This window comes from Rhipicephalus microplus, chromosome 5 (genome assembly GCF_043290135.1).
Source record: "Rhipicephalus microplus isolate Deutch F79 chromosome 5, USDA_Rmic, whole genome shotgun sequence".
Classification (NCBI taxonomy): domain Eukaryota; kingdom Metazoa; phylum Arthropoda; class Arachnida; order Ixodida; family Ixodidae; genus Rhipicephalus; species Rhipicephalus microplus.
In genome coordinates, this window is record NC_134704.1 from 152,097,196 (window position 1) to 152,115,572 (window position 18,377).

An 18,377-nucleotide genomic window follows, 5' to 3' on the forward strand; every position below is an offset into this window, starting at 1 on the left:
AAAATGCTATTACTGTCAGGTCTCTATTGTATTTATAAATAAGCAAGTTAATAATGAAAAATTAATGTTTTTGTTAAGTGCTTCCAGCATAACTTTAGGTGCGACACAGGTTGTCTGCATTGAAAAAAGTTTGTGAAGACGACAGAAGCCTGACACTCGTACAACTTTTATGAAAAATCTGCTCTCTGTAAAAAGAGCACCCTGTGCATATTCAAGCAAGCTTGTTATGAGTTACAGATTTACGTAGTAGCAGCGACACTGCAAGTGAAAAACTTAGTGTTAATGAGTGTATATAAATGTGGCTCTTGATGGTGAGTCGGCCACATGTGTATTTGCAAATGCTCTTTTACAATAAATAATGCTCTCTTGATTATGGGCTCAACGGTGATTAGTCATTTCCGACATGTGATGTCTGACATGTGATGACATTCGATGTCTTATTGAGGTCACATGTCATTTCACACACACACATGTCCACGTATGTGTACAAGACACAGCAAAAACCATTCCATTTACTGCCAATTTTGCCTCTAACTGTCAATAACTAACCAATCACTTCGCATGGCAATGATACCCACAGTCTGTCATTAACATCGCTATTGCAAGTACAAGTGCTTGGTCAGGTGGCTTTTTTCATATTTCGTGGGTTTTCTTTGCAACATAAAAAAAAAAGATGACGTGAGACACACTGTGCAAGAAAAAAAAGTGAGTGGTTTTTAGATCTGCCTTTACTCTGCCTTTATACTTACTTATGGTTTTTAGCCAATAATTAAAAGGTTAGTCAAATAAACATATTTATTGGGTTAGTTAAGGTGAAAATAAAAATAAGCAGGGTGTCTATAGGACAGTGCAAACAGTGAGCAAATAGTAGGACAAAAAGAACTAATCACAAAGGATAAAAGATTTTCTCCTAACACGTACAACAGAGTCAACCAATCTGACCTTTGGCAAACAACTTCACAACATAATGAGAATGACCACTGCTGATGTATTACTCACATGAACATCAGAGAGTTTTCCATGAAGACTGTCTTCCATTCCAAATATGACAATGACGGGAGATGATACACCAGAATACTCCAAAAAGACTTCGTACTGAATTATGCACGTGTTTTCAGGGATAATCAACGCCTGCAAGCAAAAAAGAAAATGGGGCACCAGGATCAGGCATGGACACAATAACATGCAATGCAAAAATATTAACTAAAAGCAGTAAGTCAAGCTACGAGTAGTAACCACATATATCAAATTGAGTGCACCAAAACAATCCAGCCACATGTTAATGAAAATAACACTTGAGGATGCCATTTTTTAAATTATATTATGGCAGCCATTGAAATAAGAAGCTCATATTTATTAGTGTCACATTCATTCTTTATTCCACTGGTTTTGATAATAAACATCAAACCAGGAAAATGCCCAATACTTTTGAGAGGGGCACGAGTAATCAGAGATCTAAGGATCTTACCTGAGTGTCTAGGTTCACTGTCAGCCCATTTATATAGCAATTCTTGCCAATGACCACCTCACGTGCCTCCAAGCAGCAGTTTTTCAACAATGAGTGGCTTCCGATGAAGCATTTACCACTCTTTACAAAGGTATTCATGAGAACAGCACTGTCGCCAAGTGCTTTTTCATCAACCTAGAGCAAAAGATTTAGTTGTACCAACACTATAGCACGGAAGGCAAAGAGGAAAGTTTGTTGCTATTACATCACACAAGACACGATGTCACACTTATAGAAATTTCAAAAGGTCAAGCATTTTGAAGTTTGAAGAAATGGGCACTCAAGAAACAATACTGGAGAAATCACTTGAAACATGAATCACATAACATGAAAATCATGACATGGATGTCATAAATGTCATGATTTACATATCATGGTCCTGCAGCTCTTGCGGTGGTTTCGTTCACATGGCATGTTGCAAAACTAGTATGGTATGACATGATTGCATGGCAAACACAAGTGACAGATCTTAACGTAAAAATCATGACATGCGTGTCATGTAACAACATGACTACATGCCACGCTCAGGATGCACTGGCGGCTGTTTCACTAGCTTCACTTATACCGAATTTGGTATTATGGGACATGAATGGATGACGAAGGTATGATACTGATGCAAACGTGATAAACATGAGATGCGTGTCATGTAACGACATGACGACATGCTACGCTCATGATGCGCTCGCGACCGTTTCGTTAGCTTCACATGTACCAAACTCGGTATTACGCGACGCGAACGGACGACATAGGTAAATGACACATCCAAACATGATAATCATGACATGCACGTCGTGTAACAATATAATTACATGCCACACTCATGATGCGCTCGCGGCCATTTCACTGGCTTCACATATCCCAAATTTGGTGTTACGTGATGCCAATAGATGACGAAGGTATGTGACTGGCGCAAACATAATAATAATGAGATGCGTGTCTTGTGAGAACATGACTACATGCCACAGTCAAGACGCCAATACATTTGGACATGACATAGTGCGCGTGCTCGCCGGTGTTCATTTCGTCGTGTCACGCCGGCGTTGCCACGCCAGGCGCAGGTTCTGCCATATACCCACAGGCGCGTACCGCGCCGCGTTGCTTTCATGCATGCGCATTTTAGCACGCCCGGCGTCCCTCTGTCATGAAGAGGGAGACGCAGTGTTGTCTTGGTAACACATCGGTATAAAGTAATGTTACTCTATGGCATCGGCACGAAATGCAGCATGTCGCATTTCGCCCAGATTGACGCTGGTCGTCGATGGACGCTGGTCGCGCCTGGTGTCATACTATAGAGTGCTTGCGTTTTGCTAGCGTAGCGTCGCTGTGCCCAGCGTTCGCGCCCATCAAAGCTACATAGGAGTATCTTAGGCCTTTCATGATGCGCTCGCGGTCGTTTTGCTAGCCTCACATATACCAAATTTGGTGTTACGTGACGTCAATTAATGACGAAATATATGACTGGTGCAAACATGATAATCCTGACATGCGTGTAATGTAAAAGCATGACAATATACTACGCTCATAGCGTGCTCCCGGCCATTTCGCTAGCTCCACATATACTAAATTTATATCCCGTGACGTGAATAGATGACAAAGATAAACGACACATAAAAACATGATAAACATGACACGGATGTCATGTGCGGCATCATTTATCTCCACATCGTAACGTTGTGCAGATTTTAAAGTGACATATAACATTTCTCATTCATGCTTCGCATATCATCAATTCCCACTGTACGTGGGATCTACCAATTTTTTTTTATTCGTCCTCGTCGAAGAGTAACGGTAGTGAATACACGATCATTCAATGAAGTGTTTCATTATGCACAGCTCTTCCACTGCCATCTTTATTTTCATTTTTGACCGAGCAAAGGGTCCCCCTACATATTTTTTTCGGATTATTTTCCCTGCAGGAGGCACATGTGCTCTGGATTTTATGATCGTACATTATACAGTATTTTAAGATGGTCCCATACAACAGCACAACTGCACTGTAAGTACGTGCGCACATATCAGCTATGGCTATCAAGTTTTTGTCATAAACGACTGGAGCCGCCTTGTCATAACTTGTACTAGCTATATTGTAGCAGAACAGCCATGTGAGCTAGTTGGCAACGATTTATTTCAAATGCAAAAAGTAGGGCCTAGTACAGAACAGGGTTCATTCTCTTCTCTTGTTTTGTGCCCCTCATTTTACATTTATACTAGCTGCCTAGTGTAGCTGCATTTACTTGTATGCACTGACAACACAGCAACATCGCTCAAAACTGCCACAAATGTTATATATACCGATCAGAGACAACGTTTGATGGTTTCAGGCCATGAACTGTATCAGCCTAAATTTTATGATATATGAGGTTTTAACAAGCAACATTAGATGCACAAGATCAGCCTTATCTGATTGCTCAAGATATCATAGATACCACATTGAGCTTAGCAAAAAGGAATCACTGACAAAAGCAAATAAGTGCATGAGCTCACATCTAAAGCAGCATGAAGAAGCCAATCGTTGCCTGCACGGCTAATAAGGAAGTCAGAATGTTGACGGGCAGTAGTGTCATTGGACAAGTAGTGGTGACTTGGCTGGCCTTTCAAAACATCTGATGAGATGAAAGCATAGTGAAAATTAAAAACATTAGATAATCATCATCACTTATATTAAAGGCCCTGTCAAAGTATTACATACAGGGGAGGGTGACAAAAGCATGAATGACAAATTACATAAGGCTTGTATGTGCTCTAAAACTGTATGTTCAATATGAGTTGTAATGTGCCCGCTAAGGTCAGAGTAGTGCACTTGAGGAAAAATATTGTAGAGGTTTTATGATTCTAGCAATGCACAAATGCCCTGCTTTCTGCCGCATGCTCTTTAAGCTGGCCTGCTGAATCAGCATCACTATGGTATAACATGAAAAAAAAAACGAAACAAAACATAAAACAGCTACAAAGCTAACGTAGTGTTCCATTGTGACAAAACACGCCGTACTAGGGGCAAAGGACTGTCCGAAATTCTTGGCATGCAAGTGCATAGTGACTCCAATATGAAAGAAAGCATGGGGTTTTGCACTATGCTGGAATGACGCACTTCTCTCAAATTTTTTTTTTTCCTCTAAAGTGAATCTTGCATGCATGGCTTATGCATTCCACGTACATGATGTGTTAGTACACAGTCACTTATCCACTCACCTCAAAATAACAAATGCTGAAAACATGACGGCATGCTTCACTTCAAAAATGTTAAATAAAGACTGGATATACTTAGACAATGTACAGAAGTACCTAAGTCGTACAAACCAGCGCCACAAACCTAAAGCCATGACACGTGCCCGGTATACATTTCTGCTCCGAGTGGTGGGTTGCTGATAAAGAACAATGTGATAAGTAAAGAAACAATCTCTGTCAATACAGAATAAATATAGAGCGCTTGACGGTCCAAATCACCTGCTTGTTCTACAAAACGTTGTAACTTCTGTACAACCACAAATTCTCCAATCTGAAGAAGCACACACCTTGCATGCCTTAGAAGACATTACACATATTGTCTTCAGAGCTATCTATTTGAAAGCTGTCATGCAAGACAGATGTGAGCAAGCCTTCAATGAGACAGCCCTTACTGGGTTTACTTTTGCTGCTGTCACACACAGCATAGCATACATATATATTATATTTTGCTTCATCAACTCGCAAAATCTGAATAAAGCAGTGCAATATGAACACTGGTGGAAAAAAGTAAGGGGGTAGTTTAAGGCACCTACGCCAACATTGAAGTTATCATATTTCAAACATTGAGAATGAACAAGCACTGTGGTATGGTGGATTCTGAGATGGGTCTGATGTGTTGGCTTTTGTCAACATCCAAAGAAACTACTCAAGACGACTGTGGTACAGTGGTTAGAATATGGAGCTTCAAAAATGGACAATCACCCATTCTATCCAAGGTTGGACATCCCCCTTTCGTCGAATGCCGCTTTTCCCAAGCCAAAGAGTAGTGAAAAAATCGATACAGTAACTGATATTCTGTAATAACCCGCAACTGTGGGTTTTGGAGGCAAATAAACTGAACTGAATAACAGGCCACTTCCTAGCTCATGCCTACTCTTTGCAGTAATAGAGTGAAGGAAGCAACTTGCCAGAAAGAAACCAGAGCCTGCCACTCTATACATGCAATAAGAGCAGATCGTGCCATTTACTGGTGATATATGCTATTATAAATATCTTTTGCCAAGTTTTCAATCTAAAACACGCAACCTAGGCACAGCAGTATATGTGTATCACTGGCAGAAAAATTAGAAAACGTTTTATGAGATCAAGTGCATTTATTGGGAAAAAACATTAGGCAAAGCTGTTTCAAAATACTATATCAATTGACATGCATTAAAAAGAGACGCATCATGCACGCAAATTCATTTCCAAATGTACGTGAGAAATTGGTCATGCTCTCCGTTAATCCCACATGCTTTGTGTTATTTGGCTTCATGGTAACCTGTTTGTGCAATTGCTTGTGATCTGCACCACATTTTCCACCATAATGAATATCACATGTGCCTGCTTGTAAAAGTAGCACTTTTTAACTGAAAATTTTTCAATCATAGCACATAGATGCAGATGTTATGCACTTCCACAATGAAAGTGTATCCTTGCCCATGCTCTCCCAATTATCTAGTTGGCCCTAAACACACCCACCACTTGTTTGGAAAAACAATGGATTGTTATTTTAAATTCATTAATCAATTTACAGATAATGCTGTCTCTATTTCTGAAACTTAGCAGGAGTGAGTACAGATGCTCAAAACAATGAACAAATAAAATGCAACAAAATACATGATTAAACATTTCCCTTTTCTGTTGCTTAGCACCGAGTCTGTGCAAACACATGGAGTAAATTCTATAAATCCAGAAAAACTTAAGGCAATCAAGAACATATCTGAAGGCCATAATATTCAGGAAATTAAATCATTGCGTATGGCGTGCAAAAGCTGCAACAAAAGAAATGGGCACCAGAACACATAAGCTGGTGTGAACTTTTTCATGCAGGAGGATGCAAGATTGCTTTTCAGTTTCTTAGAGCGGCCTCGTTTACTTGGAGAGAAATTTTGAACAGAAATGCAGAACACCAGAGACACAGGCAAAGAAACTGCCAGTTTATTTTTAATTATGTGCTTGAAGGAAACATTTGCTGTAGTGAGGACACTACGGTACTGTTTGTTATTCCAGTGAGAACAAAGCTGGTCAGTGGCACATCTGTAGGGTCAGTACATATTTGTACATAACGTGGTTTTTCTGCGTGGCAAAAATTTTTAGTCTATGCTAGGAGAAGCATAACCATGCCAAACCTTCCAAAATAGAAGACAAAGATGTTTGGCTCAAAATCAAGAACTTGTGCAAGCAGGTTCTCAACCACTTTTTAATTAAAAAAATTATTCATACAATGCAGTGTGCAATGTGCTCTACAACATAAAGCAAGCAGGAAATTAACAAATACAACGGACCTACTCACAAGCTTTTAGAGAGTACGATGAAAGCTCTTTCCAAACAAGATTTCGAGCCCTCTGCGCCATTGTACTCTTCTCAAGACTGAATTTTTGGTCATAGCAGCGACCATACTGGCCACTAACAAATGTGTCTTGTGTGACATCTTCAGCCATGGCCACCAGAAAATCAAAAAACAATGACATCTGTAAAACAGAATACGTATAAACCTGAATATAGGTTTGAGATTGTCTGGACTACTCGACACAGACGATTTAAGAAAAACTGACACAATAATTACATCTCACATTTTTATGTCTGTTTCAATTTCTAAACCAATACACCGCAGTGGGATAGGTCATGGGGTATGCCAAATCAATTGCGGCCACCGTATATGTATCGTAATAAGAACGCGGGCATAAAGAGGAGAAGCACAAGGACAAGCTCAATTGAGCTCGCCCCAGTGTTGCTTTTCTGTGTCCCCGTCTTCTTGCACAAGCATCATTAAGATAAATATTTTCCAACTAGGCCTACTCACATTATGACTATAGATTCCTTGGGGCACCACACAAGGTATAGTAAGCATGGTTGGTAACTGAAACCTTTTAGGTTTGTTCACAAAGTATTCCTGTACACTGCTAACTTCAATGAATGAACACACAGCAAAACAGATGTACCCTAGCAGCCTCTCACTCCCTCTCTTCCACGCTCACAGCAAGCTGTGAGTGTATGTGTGAGGTTCTTTAGGTGTAATGGACTAATAAATGAGTGACAGTAATGCCTCTAGCTACCTTAATACGTAAGTAGCATGCAATATAGACACCTTAATTAAAGCTGAAATAAGAATATGCCATCACATGTGCTAATACAAAAAAGACACCAACTTGCATTGGCTCAGCACCACTGTCAACTCCCATGTATGTGCAACAGTCCAAAGGGGACATGGTGTGCAGAGCTAGGAGACTCTCGGCCAGCTCAGAAGAAAAAAATACCATTCCAGACACCTGCACAAGAAAAAAAAATTATGCTTTCAGTTTTTGCACACCCAACAAAAAAAACAGGAGACAATATTCTTCAAGGCATATAATAAGTGAAGAATTTCTATATTGTCTGACTGACTGAATAGGTTTACATGACCTACTGGCACAATTAAAAAGAAATGCCACAGTAGACAACTTTAAATTATTTTGACAATGTGAGTTTGTTTTAACATGATTCTAAAAAAGATGTACACCTGTTGACAAAATGATTCGGAACGTGTGAGCAACGACCGCAATCCGATAAAACTGCATCGCTGCGCCATCAGACATGAAGAGGGCGCATGCTCCTCCTTTTAATTTCGCTGCTTTATATTTTTACTCTCTTGCAGGGTACCAGTAATTATATGTAGCGTTTCGTGCGAGGCGTCACTTTCTTCATTCCGTGACGCACTCAGTTCAATGGGGGCACGGTGGCGGTGAAGTGTATGCGACTCGCTGCACCCTGATTAAACAGACAGCATGTCTTGTCTCAGTGGCAAACCAGTGCCACACATGTCATCAAATCTCTTCTCTGCACGTTCGTTTTAGTTGAAGCGTACCATGTGATAGTAAAACACGAACGAGGGCATTGAAAACGATAAGGTGTTGAGCCTAAAGAATGCTTTAGTTTATTAACATAATACAACAAGATGCAGGCAGATCACCTTGCACATGCAACAACAAATGCAAATAGACTAGAAAGAAAAGAAACAAAAAAATGATTGCTGTAATAGGTGAGGTCATGAGTTGGACTTTAAAGAACAGAAAAGGAAAGCAATTGAGGGCGAGTGAAAAATAGCAACGGCAAAACTTATCACTTCCGCTCCCTTCCCCCCCTTTGTAACAAAAATCTAATAGTGCGTGAAGTAACCGTTCACGGAAATTATTTCCTACATCCTTCTTGGTATAGATTTGTATAACGAGACGACATAATTGCCGTCTGACCGAAGGGCCTCCCACTCTTCTTGAATAGTTTTCCACTGTGCATCCAACATTGCCCTGGACAAGTTGCGCCTGTACAGACCCCACTTTATTTGAGCTCCCACATTCTCGATCAGGTTTGCATCTGCGCCACAGGGAGGCCACGGCAAGGTGTGTACGCCAAAGTCTTCAAGCATGGCCGTCACCTGACCAGCCACATGACCAGCCACATGTCCTGCTCGAAGATGAAGCAGCCGTTGAGAAAAGGCCCGTCCAGGGCATATGGGAGTATGGTGTTTTGTAGCAGGTGTAGAGAAGCTTCCGAACACTGAAATTGGTCGAACTCTCAGGTGCCTTCTAGTGGGTCTATCCAAAAAGGATGCCACTCGCGCTGAGAGCCCATGCTTGGCCGTTACTGTCGCCATTGTGTATGCTCGCTGTGTGCCGGCTAATAAACGCCTTAACAATTTGGTGGAGGGGCTGTGCCTTTCAAGCATCTTCGGTTCGCATTCGATGCCCTTGGAGCTTAGATCCCGTACCGTGCCTTCTACCATGCACCAAGACGCCGCTCAGCAAACGCTTCCTCCTGCGCCGACGCCATGTTCCGGTGTCCCCCGCATCCGCGACCCTCCTGTCTACACCGGCGCGGATGGCACCGACATCGAGGACTGGCTCGCCATGTACGAACGCGTCAGCGTCCCCAATCACTGGGACGAGGCAGGTAAACTTGGCAACCTGGTTTTCTACCTCGCGGGTGTGGCCAGCATGTGGTATAACAACCACGCATCCGATTTCGCAATCTGGTCCGATTTTAAGACCACTATCAACAACGTTTTTGGCCGCCCTGCCATTTGTAAGCTGCAAGCCGAGCAGCGCTTACGCGAACGCGCTCAGCAGGCTGGTGAATCATTCACCAGTTATATTGAAGATGTCCTGGACCTGTGCAAGAAATCCAACGACAGCATATCCGAATCAGACAAGATCCGGAACGTCATAAAGGGCATTGACGATGATGCATTCACGATGCTGCTTGCCAAAAACCCAGGAACAGTAGCTGAGGTCATCACGCTGTGCCAGAGCTACGAGGAGCTTTGCCGGCAGCGTTCGATGACCCCTCGCTCCACACCACGAGATGCAGGGCTTGGAGGCGAGCTGTGATCAGGTGGCACTTCTGGCAGACCTCAAGTCCTTCATACGTGAGGAAATCGCGTGGCAGTTCTCTCTCCTGCCCTTTGCCCACCCACCGGCTGCTCAACAATCGGCCACTACCATTCTTCCACCCATCCGCCGAGCAATTGAGCAGCAAATAGCGGAGATCATGCCTGCGTACCACCCACCACAGCTTCCGGCCCCTGCGCCCCCAAGTTACGCCCAAGTGGGCGCCAGGCCGCCTCCAGTCGTTCAAGCGCCCGCCCCACTGACTTACGCCGAAGCTGCCGCATGACCTCCATCCTTTGCAGCGGGTATGCCGGCTACGTATGTTGACGTGACCTCTCAGACTCAGCTCCAGCACCCTTGCAGCATTTCCAGCCACCGTTCCATCCATCGGCCCTTGTGTCATGGACAAGACCTACCCCGGCAAACCGATGGCGCACACCCGACAACCGGCCCATCTGCTTTGCCTGCGGTTACACCAGTCACGTAGCCCGTTATTGCTATCGCGTACAGCCGGCTACAATTTCTTTGTCTGTTGCTGGCCACCTCAGCCGTCCCTATCATGACGAACCGCCGGCTATGCTACCGCCGTCTCGCCCAGGTCCATCTCCTCGAACGTCGCCGTCTCCACGACGTTGTTCCCTGTCCCCCATGAGGCCAAGTTCGGCTACTCAGAAGCGGGAAAACTAGTCGTTGCAGTCCCCGAGGCAAGGACTGCGATGCTATTGCAATGTGAAAGCCCTCAGAGCCGCCCATTTAATGTCATAGACGTGCTTGTGGACGGTGTTCATGCATCTGCTCTTATTGACACTCGAGGTGCAGTATCCGTTATGGACGAAAACTTTTGCCGCTTGCTTCGAAAAGTGACGACGCCGATTTCTGGGTTGTCCCTTCGTACTGCCGGTTCGCATCGTATCCATCCTACAGCACAGTGCACAGCTCGCGTTGTTGTTCAGGACGTTCTGTATGTCGGCCAATTCATCACCATTCCTGCATGCTCTCATGACGTCATCCTGGGGTGGGACTTTCTCTCCCGCAACGACGCCGTCATCCATTGTGCCGCTGCCAAACTTGAACACTCACCCTTCTCGCATTTGACGCCGGAAGACAGTCCCTCGGAACTGAGCAAGATTGTTGTGAAAGACGATACCGTAGTGCCTCCTAGCTCGACGATGGGTGTATCTGTCTACTGCGCTGGACTCTCCGACACAATTGAACTCGTTTCGCCTTCCGACCGTGCTTGCCGAAGGAAAGGGTTGCTAGTACTTTTTGCTACCGTGCAAATCACCCAGGGCAACGCCGCTATTTTCGTGACCGACCCATCCCCGTACACTGTTACCTTGGTTCGAGAGGAATGTCTCGGCAGAGTGGAACCAGTGGATAACGCACAAGTCCTGGACGTACCTAATGACTCGCGTTGTCCCAGTTCGTGTACCGTCAGCGCTGTTTCCACTTATGATTCATCATCTCCTGATGTATTTGGCCCCTACATTGATGACAATCTTACGTCGGTACAGCGTTCCCAGCTTCTGGACCTGCTGTGAGAATATCAATCTTCTTTCGATGTCGGGTAAAGTTCTCTCGGTCGCGCATCTACTGTTACACATCGTATCGACACTGGTGCTCATCCACCATTACGGCAACGTCCCTACCGCGTGTCGCCTGCTGAACGTCGGGAAATTAACGAGCAGGTTGATGATATGCTCAGACGCGAGGTCATTTGGCCCTCGAACAGTCCATGGGCGTCTCCTGTTGTTCTTGTTGCGAAGAAAGATGGTTCTGTGCGGTTCTGTGTGGACTACAGATGGCTCAATAAGATCACTCGCAAGGATGTTTACCCACTGCCGCGCATCGATGATGCAATTGACAGCCTTCACAGAGCTGAATTTTTTTCTTCTCTCGATCTGCGCTCGGGGTACTGGCAAGTACCCATGGCTGATGACGCTCGACCGAAGACTGCGTTCATCACACCCGACAGCTTGTACGAATTCAACGTCATACCGTTTGGTCTATGTAATGCACCTGCGACCTTTGAGCGCATGATGGACACCGTTCTACGCAACTTGAAATGGCACACGTGCTTGTGTTATCTCGATGAGGTTGTTGTGTTTGCCCTAGATTTCTCCACGCATCTCCAACGTCTGAAAGAAGTTTTCGCACGTGTGAGCAATGCCGGCTTGCAGCTAAATCTGAAGAAGTGCCGCTTTGCAGCACGGCAACTCACCATCCTAGGGTACGTCGTGTCTAAGGATGGCATTCTTCCTGACCCAGCCAAGCTTCGGGCCGTGGCTGAATTCCCCAAACCTGCGCCCGTCAAAGAACTGCGTAGTTTCGTGGGCCTGTGCTCATACTTCTGACACTTAATACGAAACTTTGCCACGATTATATCACCGCTGACGAAGCTCCTTGGAAGTAACGGGCCCCTCAATTCGTGGTCGTCTGAGTGTGACGACGCGTTCGCGAAGCTCCGCCATTTGTTGACGTCTCCTCCCATTCTACGCCACCATGACTTTACGGCTCCAACGGAAGTGCACACAGATGCCAGCGGTGAAGGCCTCGGTGCTGTGCTGGGGCAGCGCGAACCCGGATTCCCTGAATATGCCGTAGCATATGCAAGCCGTACGCTCACGAGAGCCGAGACAAACTACACACACGACAACTAGACAAACGACAAACCCCTCTGCCTGAAGGTGATGTGCTCTGCTCAGTATCCTCGGCTGCTGTTTCTGCCATTGATGTTGACATCATCGCTACCGAACAGCGAAAGGATAATTGGATCGGCCCGCTCATCGACTTGCTCTCTGATCCATCTGCAACGCCATCCACGCGTGCCTTGCGTCGTCATGCTCGCCATTTCGACATCCGTGACGGCTTTCTACACCGACGCAATTACGACCACGATGGCCGGCAGTGGTTACTTGTGGTACCCAGCAGTCTGCTGTCAGAGATATGGGAATCCTTCCATTCTGATCAGCAATGTGCGGACTCTGGGGTATTCAAAACCTACCATCGCATTCGACAACGCTACTTCTGGCGCGGGATGTACCGCTACGTGCAGCAGTTCGTTCGCTCCTGCCTCGCTTGCCAATGCCGCAAACCGTCAGCACACATGTCGCCAGCCAGTCTGCAACCGTCACCTTGCCCTGAGCGTCCATTTGGGCGCATAGGTATCGACTTGTATGGACCACTTCCTCTGACGTCGGCTGGTAACCGCTGGGCCATCGTCGCCGTAGATCATTTATTGCAATACGCCGAAACCACCGCTATCCCTACAGCTACTGCGCGTGATGTTGCGTCCTTCCTACTGCATCGATTCATACTGCACCACGGTCCACCTCAGGAGCTTCTCAGCGATCGAGGCCGTGTCTTCTTGTCAGTAGTAGTCGAAGCCATTCTCACGGAGTGCCATTCTGTCCACCGCAAAACTACTGCTTACCACCGGCAAACGAATGGTCTCATCGAACGCTTTAACCGCACAATCGGCGACATGCTTTCGATGTACGTCGCCACCAACCACACTAATTGGGATAATATACTGCCCTTCGTCACCTACGCCTACAACACCGCCCCTCAGAGCACAACCGGGTTTTCACCTTTCTTCTTGCTGTACAGAAGGCACCCATCACACACTATCGACATGATACTCCTGTACACGTCGGATCCATCTGAGTGTGCACCTATTTATGAGACAGCCAGGCTTGCTGAAGAGTGTCGAGAACTTTCCAAGACATTTACGATGCATAAGCAAGAGCGGCAGAAGAGTATTCGTGATGGCTCCGCCACATCTGCGCCAACGTTCCTTGCTGGTTCTCTTGTATGGCTCTCAATCCCGACCTCTGTAGCTGGCCTTTCTTCCAAACTACTTCCCAAATACAAAGGCCCCTACTGTATCATCGAGCGCACATTTCCGGTCAACTATCTGACCGAACCAATTGAACAAACTTCGGACATGCGCCGTCGCGGGCGCAACATAGTCAACGTGGAGCGCCTGAAGGCTTACTATGACCCACTCATAGTGACAAGCTGTTAGATCGCCAGGCGGCTCCCTCTTCGACCCCGGGGTAATTGTAGAGAAGCTTCCGAACACTGAAATTGGTCGAACTCTCAGGTGCCTTCTAGTGGGTCTATCCAAAAAGGATGCCGCTCGCGCTGAGAGCCCATGCTTGGCCGTTACTGTCGCCATCGTGCATGCTCGCAGTGTGCCGGCTAATAAATGCCTTAACACAGGGAACTGTAGTAGGGCGCTGTGAATTTGGCATTAATGCGGGCAAGTGGCCCTAGTTCAGCTTATAGACCCACATGGACACTGAACACCAGCCACTTGGGAGGACACTATGAGTATAATCAGGGTGGTACTTGCAATTTTAAAAGAACTAGAATGGGCAGGTAAAAGGTGTAGAAAATTGATCTGGGAATTGGTTATGCATGTTATGCTTAAAAATGTAGTGTGCTTTAAACTGTCGTGCGAAGAATGCATACAAGACGCTGTGTGAAAAACTTAAAACATGTGTATTTAACGTGTTGCTAACGAGGAATTATTTGTGGACATTCTGTTATTTGCAGTGCATTTGTTTCTATATTAAAACTGTAAAATATTTTTACTTGTTTGAATAAGTTTCAAAAAGCTCAAGAATATTATGTGTACCAAAATATTTTGGCATATGCATAGCAGCATAACATTAACACCCTGAAAAGTGAACTCATTGGTTACCCCTAATTCAAGGGCCGCCACACCCTCCTCTGCTGATCCCACCGAGTGCAGAAAGTCGACTCGTCACAAAAAACATTTTCCATCCTTCTTCCTTTTAATGATGGTGGTTCAAAGTGAAGTCCAGGCGTTGTTGGCGCTGTCACTCAGACAGAAAAGGCTTTTGTGCCACGGCAAAATTGTAAACTCGAGCCTCCTTCAATTGTCGGCTCACTGTCCTAGCAGAAATTTTCAGTGACAGCTAGCTCGTCCCGGATTTCCTTGGTAGACAAGAAAGAATCCACAACAGCTGCGGCCACAATGAAAATGTTGGCCTCGTACGTCGCGACTCTTGGCCGCCCAGACTGCTTGGCATCCGCAAGTGTTCCATCTTCTTTAAAAGCGCGTATAATCCCGGTGATTGCTGTCTTTGACCTTCCAGTTCTTCGAGCAATTTCTCTCTGCGAGACACCCTCCGCAAAAAGTTTGTTGATGTATCGCCTATCTTCAATGGGAACAGGAGGCACCATTTCAGTGAACGACAAACCTTTGCGGGCGCTCGATATTTCTACATGTTTAACAAGTATCGCTAGCCCATCAAAATCCTAAACGCATGATGGATGGGTGAAGGGAATGACATGACTGCAATATTTCTGCAAAAGGAGCTTTTAACAACAGCGCGTTAAACGAAAAGTTTGGCTGCTCTGCGTTGTCTGTGAAGCGAGCTGCGTAGACTTTACCGCCACTGTGCCCCCGTTGAACTGTGCGTGACGAAATAAAGAAAGCAACGCCAAGCACGAACTGCTACATTTAGTCACTGGTACGCTGCAAGAGAGTAAAAAGATATGGCTGCAAAATTGGAAGGACTCCTACACGCACTCCCCACATCAGATGGTGGGACAATGCAGTTTTATCGGATTACGGTTGTCGCTCGAACGTCTCGACTTACTTTGTCAACGAGTGTACAAGCATTTTTATGCTCTGCTTTTGTTATAGATTCCATGTTTCTGCACACAACCTGTGAGTGTATAATTAGCAACGAAGCTGAGGTCAGCTGAAAAAGAAACAAGAGTGCGGCAAGATGCGATAAAAGATAACCTTACAGCAGGATAGCGGAGAAAAAAATGGCGAATGAAAAGGCAGAAGCCCATTACAATACTAGTATTGACTCTGCTTACAGGTGGTTAATGATACTGCTGTGAAGCAAGTGCTTCATCAAAGTTTGCTCTGGCAAGCTAGAGAATGCAGCAATCTGATTGGAAATACATGCTGGCAACTAAAATATTTGCAAAAACTTGCTGAATTTTACCAAGTCAATTTCTACAATGAACTCTTTCACTACTTGAAAAAATGATTAATTTTTATACGTATCAGAAAGAAAGCTTTTGCAAGTTTGAAAAGTACTCCAACAGCCTACCAAGCTATGCATAATAAAATGCCTTTTCCAAAAAAAAATATAAGCTGTAGAGTAACAAAACTCTTCTGTAAAGCATAAAAGTTTGAAAAGTGTGCAATGCTTGGTTGCCAGCTGATGAACAGCGTAATAAAAACACTATACATGCCAAAGCATTCAAAACAAAGAAAATACGAGATACATTTTGAAGATAACTGACCCAGCAATAGCATAGTAAACATTAAATGTTCTGCACAATGTTTCTATTAACATCGACAAAAAAAAGAATCTGAACTGAGGTACTGCTTTATTGCTCGTGCCATGTGGTAAAGCATTTCCTGTTTTCTCGTGGGACAAAGTTACACTCGTGCACATTTCACATAAAATATTCTTGTTTATTTCAGAGAAGAGCCTGCTATTGATCTAATACAGGTCGCTGCCCGCGATATGAACAATGCCTATACAGTTCATATGCCCAATGAACTTCACCAATTCAACTGGGGAAAGAAATGGGTCTTTTTATGAGCCACTAATTGACCTTGTATTGCATTCCCCAAAACTGTGAAGGGTAGACGGAAAGCTAATAATTATTCAGGTCCATCAAAATGATCCATCAGCCTTGAGCTAAACTGAAATGCCTATCATACGTTTCTTGGCTCACCAGCTCTATGGCAGCAGGAACATCGCGCAAGATCATTGCACCTGCATAAGTGACCAATTCTGGCATTCAACAGCAGAGCCCCAGATGGCAGAGGTTGCGAGAATCAAATACTTTTTACATAGCACAGCCCTGATCCCATTATTTCACTGCCCAATAAAACAGGAACGAGTCAAGAAACTGCAAAACGTCATTCCCACAGGACATGACGTGTACTATTTGGTATGATCGACTACCCAGCAGCACATATTAATAGACTACATACTAGCAGACATTGGGAGAGTGTTTGGTTCTCCTCGGGCTCTCAACAACTGTCTGCTCTGATGGCCGCGTGGCGGCGCGCCAGTCGCAGTGCATAGAGTGTATAAGTGGCTATCCTCCTGCCTGTCAACGTGTCAACCGCACATGCGCACCTGAGCGATATCTGGACTACGCCTTCTTCATCGACAGCAGTTGGTGCTCTGGTGGGCCTCGACGGAGGAGCGACGGCGCTACAAGCAATTCACTGGAGTATAAAGCCGGATCGCAACCATCCAGACGCCATAGGGCACGGCAGCATCACTGGCATGACGTCTAATCCGTTTGTTTTCATCGTCCAGCTCGTCGCTACCCTTCTGCTAATACCGGCAGAGTGCGATGTACTGGGCTGGCAAGCTGCGATCAACGCCTTGCAACCGGCTATCCTCCTGCCTGTCAACGTGTCAACCGCACATGCGCACCTGAGCGATATCTGGACTACGCCCCCTTCATCGACAGCAGTTGGTGCTCTGGTGGGCCTCGACGGAGGAGCGATGGCGCTACAAGCAATTCACTGGAGTATAAAGCCGGATCGCAACCATCCAGACGCCATAGGGCACGGCAGCATCACTGGCATGACGTCTAATCCGTTTGTTTTCATCGTCCAGGTGAGAAAACATTACGGCAAATGCTTTCGCTCAAATAACCTTTGTCTAGTTGTGCTGCCGTGCCCAGGGCTGCTCTGCTTAATATTGACTGAAATGCTGTCTCATATTAAGAAATTACTGTTACTTTGTGGAGACGTTGAAACTAACCCTGGACCTGGACCAGACCTAACCCTCCTCCTTAAACAGATTCAACAAATTGCTGATGATGTCAAGGAAATTAAGAATGACCGGCTCACTGCCATAGAATCCAAACTGGAAAAAGTAGCAGCTCTTGATGAGAAGGTTTCCTCATGTGTAACCGCGGTAAACAAATTACAGCAATCACTTTCTGCCATGGAAAACAGGCTAGATGACCTTGAAAACCGTTCGCGACGGTCTAATCTAATACTGTATGGAATTCTAGAGAACGGCAAAGAAAATGACAGGGACCTTGCTGAAATGGTTAATGAAGATGTAATAAAGAAGGTACTCGAATTAGAACCCGTGGCTATCGAACGGATACATAGACTAGGAAGACCTTCTGCCAACAAAGCACGGCCGATAATACTAAAGCTTTTAGATTTCCGGGAAAAGACTACCATACTGAAGAATTGCTATAAATTAAAGGGATTAAAGATCGCGGTGGGGGAAGATTTCACTCCCCGTGTACGCGACATCAGA

The 18,377-nt window shown here is 45.0% G+C and overlaps 1 protein-coding gene across 1 annotated transcript in view; it reads right to left on the reverse strand.

Annotated features, from left to right (window-relative positions):
- LOC119174164 (L-fucose kinase-like) overlaps positions 1 to 18,377 on the reverse strand; it is a 131,316-nt gene that overhangs the window by 73,090 nt on the left and 39,849 nt on the right. Inside the window, exons 8-12 of the mRNA XM_037424986.2 lie at positions 7,864 to 7,983; positions 7,008 to 7,185; positions 3,992 to 4,110; positions 1,469 to 1,642; positions 1,000 to 1,131 (exon numbers count right to left, since the gene is read on the reverse strand). Coding sequence (XP_037280883.2) covers positions 1,000 to 1,131; positions 1,469 to 1,642; positions 3,992 to 4,110; positions 7,008 to 7,185; positions 7,864 to 7,983 — 723 coding nt within the window. The remainder of the gene's footprint in view (positions 1 to 999; positions 1,132 to 1,468; positions 1,643 to 3,991; positions 4,111 to 7,007; positions 7,186 to 7,863; positions 7,984 to 18,377) is intronic.